The sequence below is a fragment of the Podarcis raffonei genome, chromosome 4 (assembly GCF_027172205.1).
Source record: "Podarcis raffonei isolate rPodRaf1 chromosome 4, rPodRaf1.pri, whole genome shotgun sequence".
NCBI lineage: Eukaryota > Metazoa > Chordata > Lepidosauria > Squamata > Lacertidae > Podarcis > Podarcis raffonei.
Window position 1 is genome coordinate 66,551,850 of NC_070605.1, and position 14,438 is coordinate 66,566,287.

General features: G+C 36.8%; 1 protein-coding gene across 2 annotated transcripts in view; it reads right to left on the bottom strand.

Annotated features, from left to right (window-relative positions):
• The window catches only part of CDKL5 (cyclin dependent kinase like 5), a 66,021-nt gene that overhangs the window by 28,636 nt on the left and 22,947 nt on the right, over positions 1 to 14,438 (bottom strand). For both annotated transcript variants that reach the window (XM_053387121.1, XM_053387120.1), the window contains exons 4-8: positions 12,581 to 12,626; positions 9,013 to 9,149; positions 6,926 to 7,046; positions 6,420 to 6,479; positions 3,727 to 3,817 (exon numbers count right to left, since the gene is read on the bottom strand). In XM_053387121.1, coding sequence (XP_053243096.1) covers positions 3,727 to 3,817; positions 6,420 to 6,479; positions 6,926 to 7,046; positions 9,013 to 9,149; positions 12,581 to 12,626 — 455 coding nt within the window. The remainder of the gene's footprint in view (positions 1 to 3,726; positions 3,818 to 6,419; positions 6,480 to 6,925; positions 7,047 to 9,012; positions 9,150 to 12,580; positions 12,627 to 14,438) is intronic.

The following is a 14,438-nucleotide window of genomic DNA, read 5'->3' on the forward strand; positions in this document are numbered from 1 at the left end:
CCGCAGAAGTGGTATCTTCATTGACAATGACTCTATGGTCCATTTTTCGAGCCAGTCTCTGTCAATTCAGACTTCATTAGCATATATGTGAGATCTGGTGTTTTTTGTTTCAATCCACAAACTCACACCAGATTGCATTTTTCATCTTATCTCCCATTCATTTATTTCCAATCTCCCAGTTTGGAGATATTCTTTTGGCGCTTCTCACACTCTTTTCGTTTTAACTACCTCGAGCAATTTGGTATCATCACCAAACTTCACAACCTCACAACGCACTCCTAACTCCTAATGAACAAGTTAAAAAGCACAGGTCCCAGAACTGATCCTTGCGGGACTCTACTTTCTACATTCATATACTGGGAGAACTGTCCATTTATTCCTACTCTATACTTCCAGTTTCTTAACCATAAGCAGCAACCTTAGCAGAAAGGTACTGCATCAAGCCTTACATATCCGGAAAGTAAGATAATGTTTTTAGGATAAAGTAAGATGGTGTTTTTAGGAGAATCAAGGTGGCTGAGGAAAGCCTTTCTGGTCTCTCCTTCCATTTTCTGTCGGTAATAACTGTGCTTTTTTCTTAAAAAAAATAAAATGTTTAGGGGTACTCTCATTTTGACTCAAGAAAATCACCATTTTATAGTTCAAATCAGGAAAAATAAATACAGTAAATGAACAAAAGTACAAAGATTCCCAAAATGTTTAGGGGTATGCATACCCCTGTGTACCCCCAGAAAAAAAGCATTGGGCAATAAGAACATAATAACAGCCTTGCTGAATCAGGCCACTCGTCATCTTGTTCAGCATTCTGTTCTCACAGTGGCCAACTAGATGCACGTGGGAAGTTTGCGAGCAAGACCAAAGCATAATGTACTCTCATGGGTACATTCCACAAAATAAAAACCTGAATGCCCAGAATGTCTTCCTAGCAAATATTGTTTAAATGATACAAAAGAGACTCATGTTTAAACTGAATATGCATGTGCATATGTTCAATTTGCTGCTGCCAGAATTGCAAACAGTATGTAGATCTCATAAATGAGAAACAGCCAAGAGACAAAATACTTGAGTTTTATCTGAGCAAACTATGTGATTACCTGGCAGGAGCTTACATTAATAGGGTTGCTATATTTCAAAAGGTGAAAATCCGGTATACTGTATAACAATCCATGGCCAGTGTTTCCTCTGTGCTTGGAATGATCCTGTTTTAAGGCACGGCTGTCTGTAACTACTATTGCTACCTGTAACTGTTTTACTTTCACATTATGTGTTTGAAAAGTCAACAGTGTTCTTCCACTGCCCATGTTTATCTGACCTTGGTTGTCCCTCTGTCCTTCTAACCAACTACAAGTAACTGCTGCTTTCTACTTCAATGGGAAAAAACATTTAAAAATAACCACTCTCTTTCCCCTTGCAAAAAATAAATCCCAAATTTACATCAACAGCAACAGTTGATGGGTATACCTCTTTCCCCTTATACTGCAGTACACTAGTCCCCTGCTGCTGAAAGCTTATTTTCAGTTGCTTTCTTCACATTTACCACACATAAATATTGGCGTATAAAGGCCAAATCAGGACTAGTCTTTGTTTGCTTTGCTCTCCCCACTAGAGTCTGCAAAGTGCATCAGAACATGCACCGAAGCCAAGAAGTTACTCCTGCTGATAGAAATGTTAAAATTGAAGCTGCAGCAAGCAACTCCCGAGAACACCCCTCTAAGGATAATATCTGAACAGACGTTCTGTTCAAACAGCAGTGGAATAAGCTATCTCTTATTATTAAGTTTGTATTACTACCCAGTAACAAAGGTTTTCAATAATACTGTGAACTCACAAAACAAATACAACAACTAAAATGCAACCATGAAAGCTATTTGAAAATAATTAAAATACAAATTATCTTAAGAATGAACAGGAATGTAAGAGAGAGGAAGCTCTTCATAGTAATGCTAATAAAAGCTTTACAATTCTTGTAAGTCAAGGGAAATTATAGGTTATTACCATGGGAAAAAGTCATAAAATATTTGGTAGTATAATAAGCTATTTGTCAGGTTTCCCTGCTCTCTTTCAGGCTTATTAAAATGGCACTGTAGCATATAAGGAATTCAAAACTCTAATGTTTTCAATACTCAGAAAAAAATATATAAAACAGCTAAAGTGCAAAAAATGACCCATATTAATTATAATCATAACTACAAAGAGAGAAAGATGTGTGGGCTATACCTGGAGCATCTAAAATTATTTCTTTATCCATATTAAAGTAAAGCCACACTTTGGAAGCACATAACTCAAGAAATAGTGAAATTTGAAGTATCTTAATATACACTGCAGCATATGTATATATGTGTCATTTAAATTGTATTCAAATGAATTTAAAATTTATTCAAGAGCTGCATTACCCTACCCAGAAATTTTAATTTTAGGGGGGAGAGAATGGGATTTTCTGGGCCCCACTCATCCACTTCACAATAATTATTGCCCAGACCATTTTTTCTTGAGTTGAACAGCCCTTAAGCAGAAACACAGGCTGATGTTAAATGCACCTTTCCATTTAACAGGTCTTTTTATGTGCAAATAAAAATGGGAACACTGGGATTGCAGGTATCAAAGGACAATTTCCTCCTCTGCTGTGGCCCTGAGGAAAATCCCCATTTGAAAGCTTAGAGGGGGAAACCCACATTGGCACCAATGCGGAATTTCTTCCCTGATGGAAATGGCAACTTCAGAGAAGAGATTTTCTCTTCTCTGTGCAGCAAGGCAGAAAGGGGTTAAATTTACTTTCCACAGCAGCAGCTAGCTGAATTGAGTTGAGGTCATTTTAATTTCTTTTAATATTTTAATTTTTGTATGTTTTAAAGTATGGCTGTGATTTTTTTCTTGATTTTAGTGTTTTATCTTTTTGTAAACCATTTTGAGGTTTGTTTGTTTTTTACAATTAAAGCAGTGTATAAATTTTATGAAATAAAGAAAATGCAGAGAAACATTTAAAGTCAGATCTAGGATGGACCAAGACTTAAAGAAATGACAAGAGGTAAGAGACAATAGAATATGGGGAGGGGCAGAACAATCCCCAGGGTTGAGCTACAATACTGCATATGGTGAATGACAGTCTCATAGTGACTCTCACAGCACTGACCAGAATGGAAGAGGATAAGGCATGCAGGAAGTTCAGATGCTGGTAATTGGTACATAATGTGGTAACATGTAAGGAAATAAGACACACAAACTGACCAGATGCTTGGAGAATGTGTATATAAAAGAAAAACCAAGAAAGTGAGAGAAAAACTGACCCAGTTTTCGAATCTATAAATCAGAGGTATCAGAAGCTCGACTACCAGGAGGCCACATGAATATCTGCTGGGCAGGGCTCTTCACACACACATTCCTGGGCTCTATGGAATGCTCAAATGAATGGGCTCCAAACGGATGCCAAAATATACAGTCTAGTTGCTGCAGAAGTTGACCATCTGTGGCCCAAAACACGTAAGGCTAACAGATTTCATTAGAATCCAATCCTATAAAAACATTTTTGCTTTTTTTTTCTGAACGATGAAATTACAGTACTAAATTAGGCTTCAATTTAGTGCTGATTATGAAACTAGCCAATGGAAATAAGCAACAAAAATAATAATTAAATATGCTCCTTATTGAAGGTTAAAACTTTAGCAACCAAATGCTACTTAGTGGATAAGATTTGAAAAACGGTACACTACCTACAGATAGATTACTTACCCAAGCAAGAGTTCAGGAGAACGATACCACCTGGTGGCCACATATTCTGTGTAGTTAGCATTGCTCCCTTCTGATAAATTCCGTGCAAAGCCTGTATCAAGGTAATTTGAAAATGACTTGAATGTGAATATACATTTATTTTAGCATTTAATTTTAGCATTTTAAGTTAAATGCTCTTTTTTAAAAAAAATTATGAGCTATTTGCATGTCAGTTTTACTGCATTCCACACAAAAGCCACCTTGCCACTAGTTATTCAACATTAGCAGTCTTCAAATTTTTGTGCAAAAGGATCTTCTTTTTTCAGTTAAGTCAAGTCCTGTAGGTTATTCCACGAAGAGTAATGTAACATTAAGTGGCAGAAAAACAGATCCACAGAGAAGGCATTTGTATGCTAACCCAGAAGCAGCATAAACAGGCCTCCTTTCCAGGCCTTCTGTGGAAGGGGAAAGGCAGCAAACTGGGATTCAAGTATGCATCTCTTGCTTTCGTCACAGACCTGGAAGTGTGGGGAAAGGAAGCTAAAGTCATTTGGCTCTATTTCTTGTTGCTTCTATGGAATGTATGAAGTGGGTCATCCAGTTAAGTAGGAACACGAATGTTCGTTCTATCAGGATTCTACTGCTGGTAACAAGAATATCACTATTGCCTAGGAAGGGAGCTGCTTCTCTTAAAAGCCAAACCTACAGAATAGTGAGTTTTAGCCCTCATATGCTTCTGGGCATTCTTACCATGAATTCTTGTTTATGGATGGGGCTAGAGGCCACTTCTCTGATATGGATTTCCAACTGAACTATTTGATACTTATCCATTTGCAAACACATTTCATATTTCAGTAGTCTAAGTAAAACCCTGCATACTTCTACATAACTGCCCAAATGAATAAGCCTAATCTTGTGGGAGGGAAACAGTCTCAAAACAGAGCAGATGTACTAGAGCATGAAACACCATAGTATAATAGCCAAGTGCATCTGTCACAATTAGTCTATGCTTAGTACTCTTGTCTCAACATTTTTACTAGCAAGAAATCGCACCTGCACAATACATGTCTAAGCAGCTACTGCACATTGTATAAGTACAAAGCACAGCATATTTAAGGCATAGCAGACAAACACTTCTAAAAAGCACTTATGTGTTAGCTTTGGACTCTTTCTTAAATAATAGTAAGAAACTAAGTGGAAAAAGAAAATCTTTCCTACAGGCAAAAAATAATAATCTGTAAGGAATCTTTCAGAAAAGCCTATCTGTCATTTTTACTGTGAAACTGGTAAATTTCCAAAGAATTTAGGGGGGGGGGTTCCTGAATCATAGAATGAAAACCGCTTCTACAAAAGAAGCTAAGAAACACAGACTTACAACAGTCCTATACAAGTCTACTCTGAAGTAAGTCTCACTGTTATCAACCGAGCTTATTCTCAGGTACAGGATTACAGCCATAATGTTCTAAAAGCTCAAAAACACTGATGTATTTTGCTTTCAAATTCAATTATACTGAGTCTGATGATTAATAGAATACTGACGAGTATTTGGCTAAGAATACCACAATTATTGGCTATTGTAGCTGTCCAGGATTACTTATATGACAGAGCTCTCAAAATAGCAACCAAAATGTTTAGTGTCTGAGGCAACTCCCCTGTGAGGAAGTTACAACATTTGGGGTTTTTTACTTTAGGAAAAGGCAATTAAGGAGAGCATGGTAGAGGTATATAAGATCATGCGTGGTGGGTAAAGAACAGTTTCTCTTTCTCTCTCTCATAATACAGTGGTACCTCTGGTTACAAACTTAATTCGTTCTGGAGGTCCGTTCTTAACCTGAAACCATTCTTAACCTGAGATACCACTTTAGCTAATGGGGCCTCCCGCTGCAGCTGCACTGTTGGCGTGCGATTTCTGTTCTCATCCTGGGGCAAAGTTCTTAACCCGAGGTACTACTTCCAGGTTAGCGGAGTCTGTAATCCGAAGTGTTTGTAACCCGAGGTACCATTGTACTAAAAACACAGGAACATCTAATGGATGGTGGGATTTTCAGGACAGAGAAGGGGAAGTAATTCTCTATACAGTGGGTAGTTTAACTATGGAACTCACTTCCACAGGAGGTGGAGATGGCTCTAAAAGATAATTAGACCAATTCATGGAGACTAAAACTGCCAATGCTATTAGTCACAAAAGGTACCTACTACCTTCAAGATCATATACACTATGTCTCTGAATACTAGATAGAATGCCATAGCTGTATCTTCACACACTTAGGCATTTCAGGGCAGCTCAAGTAATTCTTCTGTATCAGCACAAAAAAATTAGGCCACAATCCTATATCTATTCAGAATTCCTTTAATTCAATGGTGTCGAGTCCCAGTCAGGTGGAGCTACAATTTCTGCCATTCATGTCCCAACTTTTACTGTGGGGTGAATGCATGTGTGCGTATGAGTGTATATGCATCTGTTTTTGCACTGAAATGCTAACTGGCAAACCATTCAAAGAACTGGACTATTACTAGCAAAAGAGAAAACATTTTTGTTTTTATTGTAGAAACTAATTATCCTACAAAACATGTTAAAAAGAAAAGTTTTTCAGATGAAGCAAAACAAAGAAAAACATAGTTCAAATTACAAATTAAAAGTCATAATATACAGAGCATAAAAACAAGACACCCTTTTAAAATAAGAATGTGCTTCAAAAAATGAAAATCCTTACCAAAGTCACACAACTTCAAAATATCATTGTGGCTTATTAAGAGATTCTCTGGCTTGATATCTGAAATAATAAATGCATAGGAAAAAATTAGCATCATAGCATTTCACTTGTTCTGCATTATTAACTGATTTATTAGTTATTTTTCACACTATTTATTTGAAATACAAAAAAAAAATGTTAACAAATTCTACTTTTGGGGTTGTATCAAATACTGCTGGCCGGCTCATGCAACAGACTTTGCAACAGACCTTCCTCCCCCGCCCTTCCCTGCAGTCCTTTATGCACTGGCAAAATCTGCTCTAGAGGGTTGGGAGACTCACTGTTACATATTTTGGGGCATACGGGGGGGGGGGAATACAGTCCCAGAAAATAAGATGGCTCCTAAAAAAATACACCTCAGTGCCCAAGGACAGGGTAATGAAGTTCACAAGGCAAAGAGAGGCAAAAATATGCATTAGAGGAAAGCTAAGTTTGTTGACAAGTGTTCTTATTTCTCATATACTCACCTCTATGAACAATATCATTTTTATGACACCAATGAATTGCTTTTATTAGTTGATAAATATAGCTTTTTACTTTTTCAGGTGTAACTCCATTTGGCATTTCTTCTAGCAATTCAAGCATATTCTATGAGTTAAAGCATAATTATATTAGAGGCTAAAAAAAGTTAATCTAGATTACTACCATAATTGCAAAGTTTTAAAAAACTAATTATGCAACAACATCATGACTTATTAATATTACAGATATATTAATCTAACCTCATTTCAGAGAAAAGTCTACACACATTCAATTTTTACAATAATCCAGAATATGGCAGTTAGTTAAGACTTCTGGTTCTGATACAAGACAACAGAAATCGGTTCTGCTTTCACAAAACTTAACAAGAATACTTGCAATAGTATTTAAGTGACTTGTAACTTAAAACAAAGACAAATAGTATAAAAGGACGAATTTACAGTATGGCAGAACAAAGCAAAAACTTCTCTAAAGCTGGGTCTGAAAAGACTGGTACTCTGTACCAGCTACAATTTTCAGAGACGGCCTTACATAAAGTGTATCACAATGCAACAGTCAGAATGTAATCAAGACACATACAGTGACCAGATCTACTTTTTCCATTGAAGTGTACTGCTGGCACACCAGCCCAAGCTGTGCAAAAGTAATTCTGATCACTAGCTGACCATCCAAGAACAAAATCAATGGTGAGGTTGAAGCAACAGCTGGAAGTCAGGCATAGGCAAACTCGGCCCTCCAGATGTTTTAGGACTACAACTCCCATCATCCCTGACCACTGGTCCTGTTAGCTAGGGATGATGTGAGTTGTAGTTCCAAAGCATCTAGAGGGCCGAGTTTGCCTATGCCTGGCTGTAAGTGCTTTTGCACAGCTTTCTATAGCGAGTACAGAGTTTTATTTTGTTCTATTGTTATGTCTGCTTAAACAGGTTTTTGAAAGCAATTGTGTAGATAATGGGTTTTTAGTTCCTCCTCTTGTTTATACTTGCTTCAAATTGCTGTGCATGGTTTTACCCTTGTTTTTAATTAGTAAACTGCTTGGGGTAACTTTATAAATCATATCCCACATCACAATTTGTTACCAGCTCTGGGATGTTGGTTAACGGTGAAAACCATACACATGTTAAAGTTGTGATCCCATGCATGCTTACTTTGAAGTAAGTACTATTACATTAATCATCCCTGGACTATTATTTGGTCCCCAGGATTAGACCCATGGTGTGATCAGGAGCGAGCCTTGGACTACATGCTCCTTCTGAAAGGAATGAGCACAGGATAAAGTCAAACAGAAAGTGGTCCCTCTCTCTCTAGATGATTAATAATTAGTTAGGATTTTGATGAAGGATTTAGGATATGGATTTATTAGGTATTCACCATATAGTCAAATTATATTTTATATTACAAACTTGTGTTCTCCAGACTTTACTCAGAGGTTTCTAGTTTTCCTTACTAAAAGGCTTACAAGATGCTGGAAGTGTCTGTCAATTAATATCTGTTGTCTGTCATTGGTTACGTCAAATAGGTAAGATCAGTCTCCAACAGACAGTAGAAATACAGGGTGAGTCCTTTAAAAGAGGCCCCGTGGATACAGAGTACACATGGAGACTGTATATTAGCTGTTCTTGCAAAACACATCTTATGTATAGGTGGTGAAACTACAGGTTAAGAAACAAACATTTCCTAGAAAAATAACTGAATGTAGAAGTAGCTACTAGTTAGGATTGGAAAAAGAAGTTTTGCCACTTTTGAATAGTGGCTTAATTTAAGAACTACTTGGTCAGAAAGGAATATCTTCATTTATTGTTCAAGAATGCACTAATAATTTGGTTATTTCCTGCAAGCCCACATGTCCAACTTTAAATCCTCCTAGTCCCAACTGATTTTGCTATCTTCTGGCTAGAGAGGCATCTACTTTTGTGGAATAATGTAATCAAGCAAGTAGGAGCTGTTCATAATATTATTTCTGCAAGAATAAAAACTATAACAATTTTTGATGGATAAAAATAACTTCTTTTTTTAGTTTCAGGTTTAGGAACACCCGAACTAAATTTAAATTCTTTTTTTTAAAAAAACTTACTTTTTCTACATATTCAAACACCAAATACAGTTTTCCTCTTCTTCTGAAAGCTTCTTTCAGCTCGACTATGTTTTCCTGTTTCAAAGTACGGAGCATTTTAAGTTCTCGTAAAGTAGTTTCTTTGACCTCTTCATTTTCTAAAAGTTAAAAAGGAAAGTTGGTAAAACAAAACAAAAACAAAACAAAAACCCTCCTTGTATGGAAAGAAATACATTAAAATTCTGACACCAAGGAAAGTCTACCACTATCAATCCACTATTCATATAACATTACAAATACTCCATAAATGTTAGTACGAAAGCATATTCTTAAAAACTATTATTATACTAGGGCTAAGGAAATGTATTATGATTTTTACATAGACAATGTTTGCATCTCGGAGGATAAACTAAAGAAAAACTAGAAAGATACAAGTGCCAAGTCTACTGTGGAGGTAGAGCTCTCCTTTTTCCATTCAAAAGGTATTAGAGACGTGGCAATACATAAACTTTCAGAGTCTGAAAGTTTTGTGAAGCACTAAGATACTAAGAGTTTAATTTCAATACTGTACCGTGGTTTATTGAAATCAGAAGTGAATGGTACAAAAGGTCTTAAAATAACGTGGGAGCAAGAACTGGGTTTGAAACTAGACGAACAGGAATGGCAGGCAAGATGGAACAAACCCCCATGTAGGTCCATCTCAGCTAGTTCCATCATACACTTTTAGACACCAGAAGACAACATTCCTCTTTATCCAGGCCTTTGGCTAATTAAAACTCTATATCCTTCCAAATGTGTTGGGGGGAGGGTTATTGCTTTGTTTTATTTTATTATGTAGTTTGTGTTCCCATTTTGTATTTTTATGTTGCCACCCACCCTGAGATCTTCATGAAGGGCAGTATACAAATTTAACAAAATAATTAGTTTATTTAAACTAATAATTAATAATTAAATAAATAAATAAATAAAATAAAAATTAGTTGCGAGAAGAAATTTTTTTGGATGGGAAAGCAGACAGCATGAAGGGCTAAATAACCATTCTCTGCTAGAACACTCCCTCCCAAGTATGCTCTGTGATTGAGAAGTCTATCATTATATGTAACTGCTGGATTTTGCCCTAAGCTACACTGTTAAACATGCTTGCAATAGGTGAAACTCAACTTAGAGGAAACTACTTCCAAGGAAACATGCTCTGAAATAGGTTGAAGTTTTTCGGTCATCCAAACCTTTCCCAATGGCTTACCTGTGGTTTGTTTACTGCCAACAAACCACAATCATACAATTAACATCACATTTTGTTTTGCCCTAAACACTCACTGTGAAGAACCCATGCCTTTCTGACTCTGAAGAATCAGTCTGAGTGAAAAGGAAAAGCTAGGATAGCTTTCAAGTGGAGAGTAAGAACAAGTAATACTGCCTACTGTTCTACTTTCAACAACTGCCTGACAGGTGGAATGTCAGCAGGCGAGTTTATGTGTTAAGGAAATGCTGTACCGGGAAGGAGGGGTGTTTCCTGATGAATATCCATCAAATATGTACCCTGCCTCTCACCCACTGCAGCAGGAGAGAACAGCAACACACCAGCAACCTGAGTAACAGAGCCATTTCAGCTTCAGTAAGCTGGCAAAACTTACCCTAGGTTAATTTACCCCCATTCCAAACTTCATTTGGGAAGAATTTGACGTACACGGCCCTTTTTTGCAGGTTAAGTTCCACTGGGGTACTAGTTCAGGGAACCCAGCTAAAAGGCAACCCATCCACAGCCTCAGAACACCCCTTTGTGGGGCTTACACCACCTTAACTTCCACCCGCTGAGCCAGGGTGAAAGACTTATGCCAACATAGCTCTAGCTGAAACTCCAAGGTGTCAGGTTTAGATTGCTTAGGATGTGTTTAGGATGGCAGCCCAAGTTTCAATTTCCATTTATTAAAAATAGTATGGTGTCTTAAAGCTGCCTAATTGAAGAAAGTAGGCTATTTAATAGTAAAATTATGGAACAGGATCATTTTGATTGGAAATCAATTGGGTAGTTTGTAAAGGTCTGATTTGAAAGGGAAATATGGGTGGGATGCAAATTGAAATTTTTATTTCAGGTGATCTGGATAGGAATTAAATGATTTATCTAAATGAAATCTGAATTCTAGTGATTATTTCTAAATTTGCACATGCAAATTCTATCCCTGTTTAAGTCCTTTTCTTTGTTGTGCATATCCTCTTTTTTGGTGATGTATAAGTGCCTACACTAAGTACAGGCCTTTATCCACTTCTTATAAGCAAATTGATGTGTTTTCCTAACCTTAAAAGCAATTCTTTCTCATACACGTGTGGGTCTCAGGTGGTACATCTCCATAGTTTTGGGCATTGCACTTGGATGAGGTAAAAAAGTACCTTACTTCACCAGTCTTAAAGGGAACCAGGCAGAGGGCATTTTCAGTAGTGGCACCTGCCCTGTGGAATGCCCTCCCACCAGGTGTCAAAGAGAAAAACAACTACAAGACTTTTAGAAGACATCTGAAGGCAGACCTGTCTAGGGAAGCTTTTAATGTTTAATAGATTATTGTATTTTAATATTCTGTTGGAAGCTGCCCAGAGTGGCTGGGGAAACCTAGCCAGATGAGTCGGGTATAAATAATAAATTATTATTATTAATTATTATTACTATTATTACTATTACTATTATTATTATTATTATTATATCTCACATAGGATAAAAGAGAATTTCACTCCCGAATATTTACACAAAGAAATCGGGAACATAGTAAGCTAGTTACAACTTTAATTCACGATTCTGTGAATCTGGGACGATCAATTATATGCCTGCTGCTTTCCCCTGAATTATGTTTGTGATGGAGTGTGTGTGACATCGACAGTAGACTATGTCAGCATCTATGACAAACTGATAATGAAAAAGGCCTTTTGAGATGAGAGAGCAAGTTTAAATAATTTATACAGAGCAGTTAAAAACCGTGAATCTGTATGAAATAAACTAGTATCATATCAACGGCCCTATTGAAATCAAGAGTCCCATGTTCTCTAGTTAAAAATTCAAGAACTGAAGATTAGTAAGATAAGAGTTTATTTCTATATTGGATATGAAAGCAAGTTTCTCAAAATTATAAGATCTAATTGCATCAGTTAAATTATTCTTAGCAAGTTTGAAGATCTACATGACATACAGACAGATGGGTGGGGTATAAATTATTATTATTATTATTATTATTATTATTATTATTATTATTGACTGCAACATAAAAAGTTTAACCGTCCTCCCTGAAAATAAAATTAAAGGGAGCCGTAAGTACCAAAAATAAAAGTTAAAATCTGTTCATAATGTGGAACGCATACAGGTTTAACACTAAACATCTAACATTGTCTCAGCAGAAGCTTTGGAACAAATCTCCTTAGGTCCCCTTTGCTACACAAAAGAGTTAGCTTTTAAGTAGCTATTGTGAGTCTCGGAAATAGTCAATGCTTAACACAAACGACACTAAAATAAGCATTATATAATGGGACAGATTTTTATCTTAAGACACAAAGCCTGCTGAATTTCATCACCAATGCATTGATATATGCAAGTGGAAAAAAATACCTTCACTGTCTTTGAACTTCTTAATGGCCACAATTTCATGTGTTTCCTATAAATAAAAAGGCAGCAAAATCAGCTCTTTGTCAAACCACACAAATATCCCACCATCCAATAAACATCAAGGTTCTGCAATAAACGCTTACTTTCAGTTAGTATCTAGTTTTGTGTTCCAAATCTGTGAAGGCCTAGAAATGTTGTAGTTAAAAGCAGGGCTTTTATAGCCGTCCCCAAGGTTACAAGAAAAATTATCGCTCAGAGGTTTGCAGTTCTTCCAATGTATTGGATTTTTAGTGGAGAATGTAAAGATCAGCTTTTTCACTTGGCATTTGAGCTGGCTGGCTAGTCTTTCTGGATCAACTAAATAGACATTATGTTATTTTTTATGAGGTTTTATATTTGCTCGAATCCAAAGGGCCTGTTGCATACAGGAACACCTTTCAGCTAGTGAAAGGGGAGGAACTCCTTCCAGACTTTTTACAAAGTCCTCCTCTCATTGCAGCCAACACACCATATCATGTTATGACATGAGGGCTCTCCAGCTCTCAGAAGTGCGATTTTCAGGGCTGCAGGAGGAGAGGAGGAGGAAGGTGTGAAAGCCTTTTCATGTGACCAAAACTCTACTTACACCCATGCCATGGGTGGTTGCTGTTGTTATGGGAGGGTGTTTGGGTTTTTGTTTTTGTTTTCTTTGGTAAGCCACCATGAGCCTTGGAGATGTGGCACAGAAATTAAAACAACAGTAAACATACTGGTACTTTCAAAGAAACAAAGTAAATTAAAAATGAAATTAGAAGGAAAAATACTTTTAATTACCAGGTGCAATGCAATATACGGATACACTTAATATATTGCTATTCTTATATTGAAACCTGGCGTTAAATAAATCTTTTGAGAATTAAATAAAGTTTCATAATATGAGATAAGCATCACAAGCATTTGAAGCTTGTTCAATTGGGATTACTTGTCTAAAACAAAATACCATCCTAGATCCTTTGGATAAAACAGGATGCCACTTTGGGAGGTTATTTTATGTATGTATGGTTCTTTTAGAATACAAGTAAGAAAACCTCTGGTGCTTGGGCCAAATTAAAGTCACCAGGCCTATTGTGGCTCACTAGGCTGTCTCCCCCAGCCACGATCAGGGACAGGCAAAGCTATGGCTATAAAAAAAAATCCAGAACCCTAGAGTATGCTCCTGTTTGTTCCTTTGCAAGCAAAAGGCTTCCACTGTTTCAAGTGGGTGCCAAATACAAGACTCAAATCAGATCCACCATTGTATAATGTCAGGTGATTTGATGTCAGTTTTGGCTTGTAGAAGGCTGACCACAACAGGATCCAGCTCTCTGGCCAAAAGTGGATCCACGTCCCTTTCTACCAGAACATTCGAAAGAGATGATCCAACGAATATTAACACTGAACAGAATCACTTTGCCACTTTCTACCATATTAATTACCTAGTTCTGCATAGTGAGTCTTCTCTTCAAATTGCACAGACTATGGTATAAAAGCTGTGAGCTTCTATTCATGCTAAACAGGTTGCACAGTACCAACACTGAGAATTCAGGTGATTTCTTACTAAATAATCAAGAGCATATAGAGTAAAAACCAAACAATTAACAATATATATTCTTGATGCTATTCCAATAACTAACTACTCCCTGCAAAAGCTGAAATACAAGAACTGCACAGTAAGTTACTTTATCAGAAGCTAGCCAGAAAGTCATAACAATCTACAGATGGCACTGCTTGTGAATTACTCTTTACATAATCATGGCAGTATTCCATATTTGCCATAAATGTTAATTAGTTTCAGGAAGACAACTTCTACACTTGGTGAAGATGTAAGCTATGGAAGATTGTA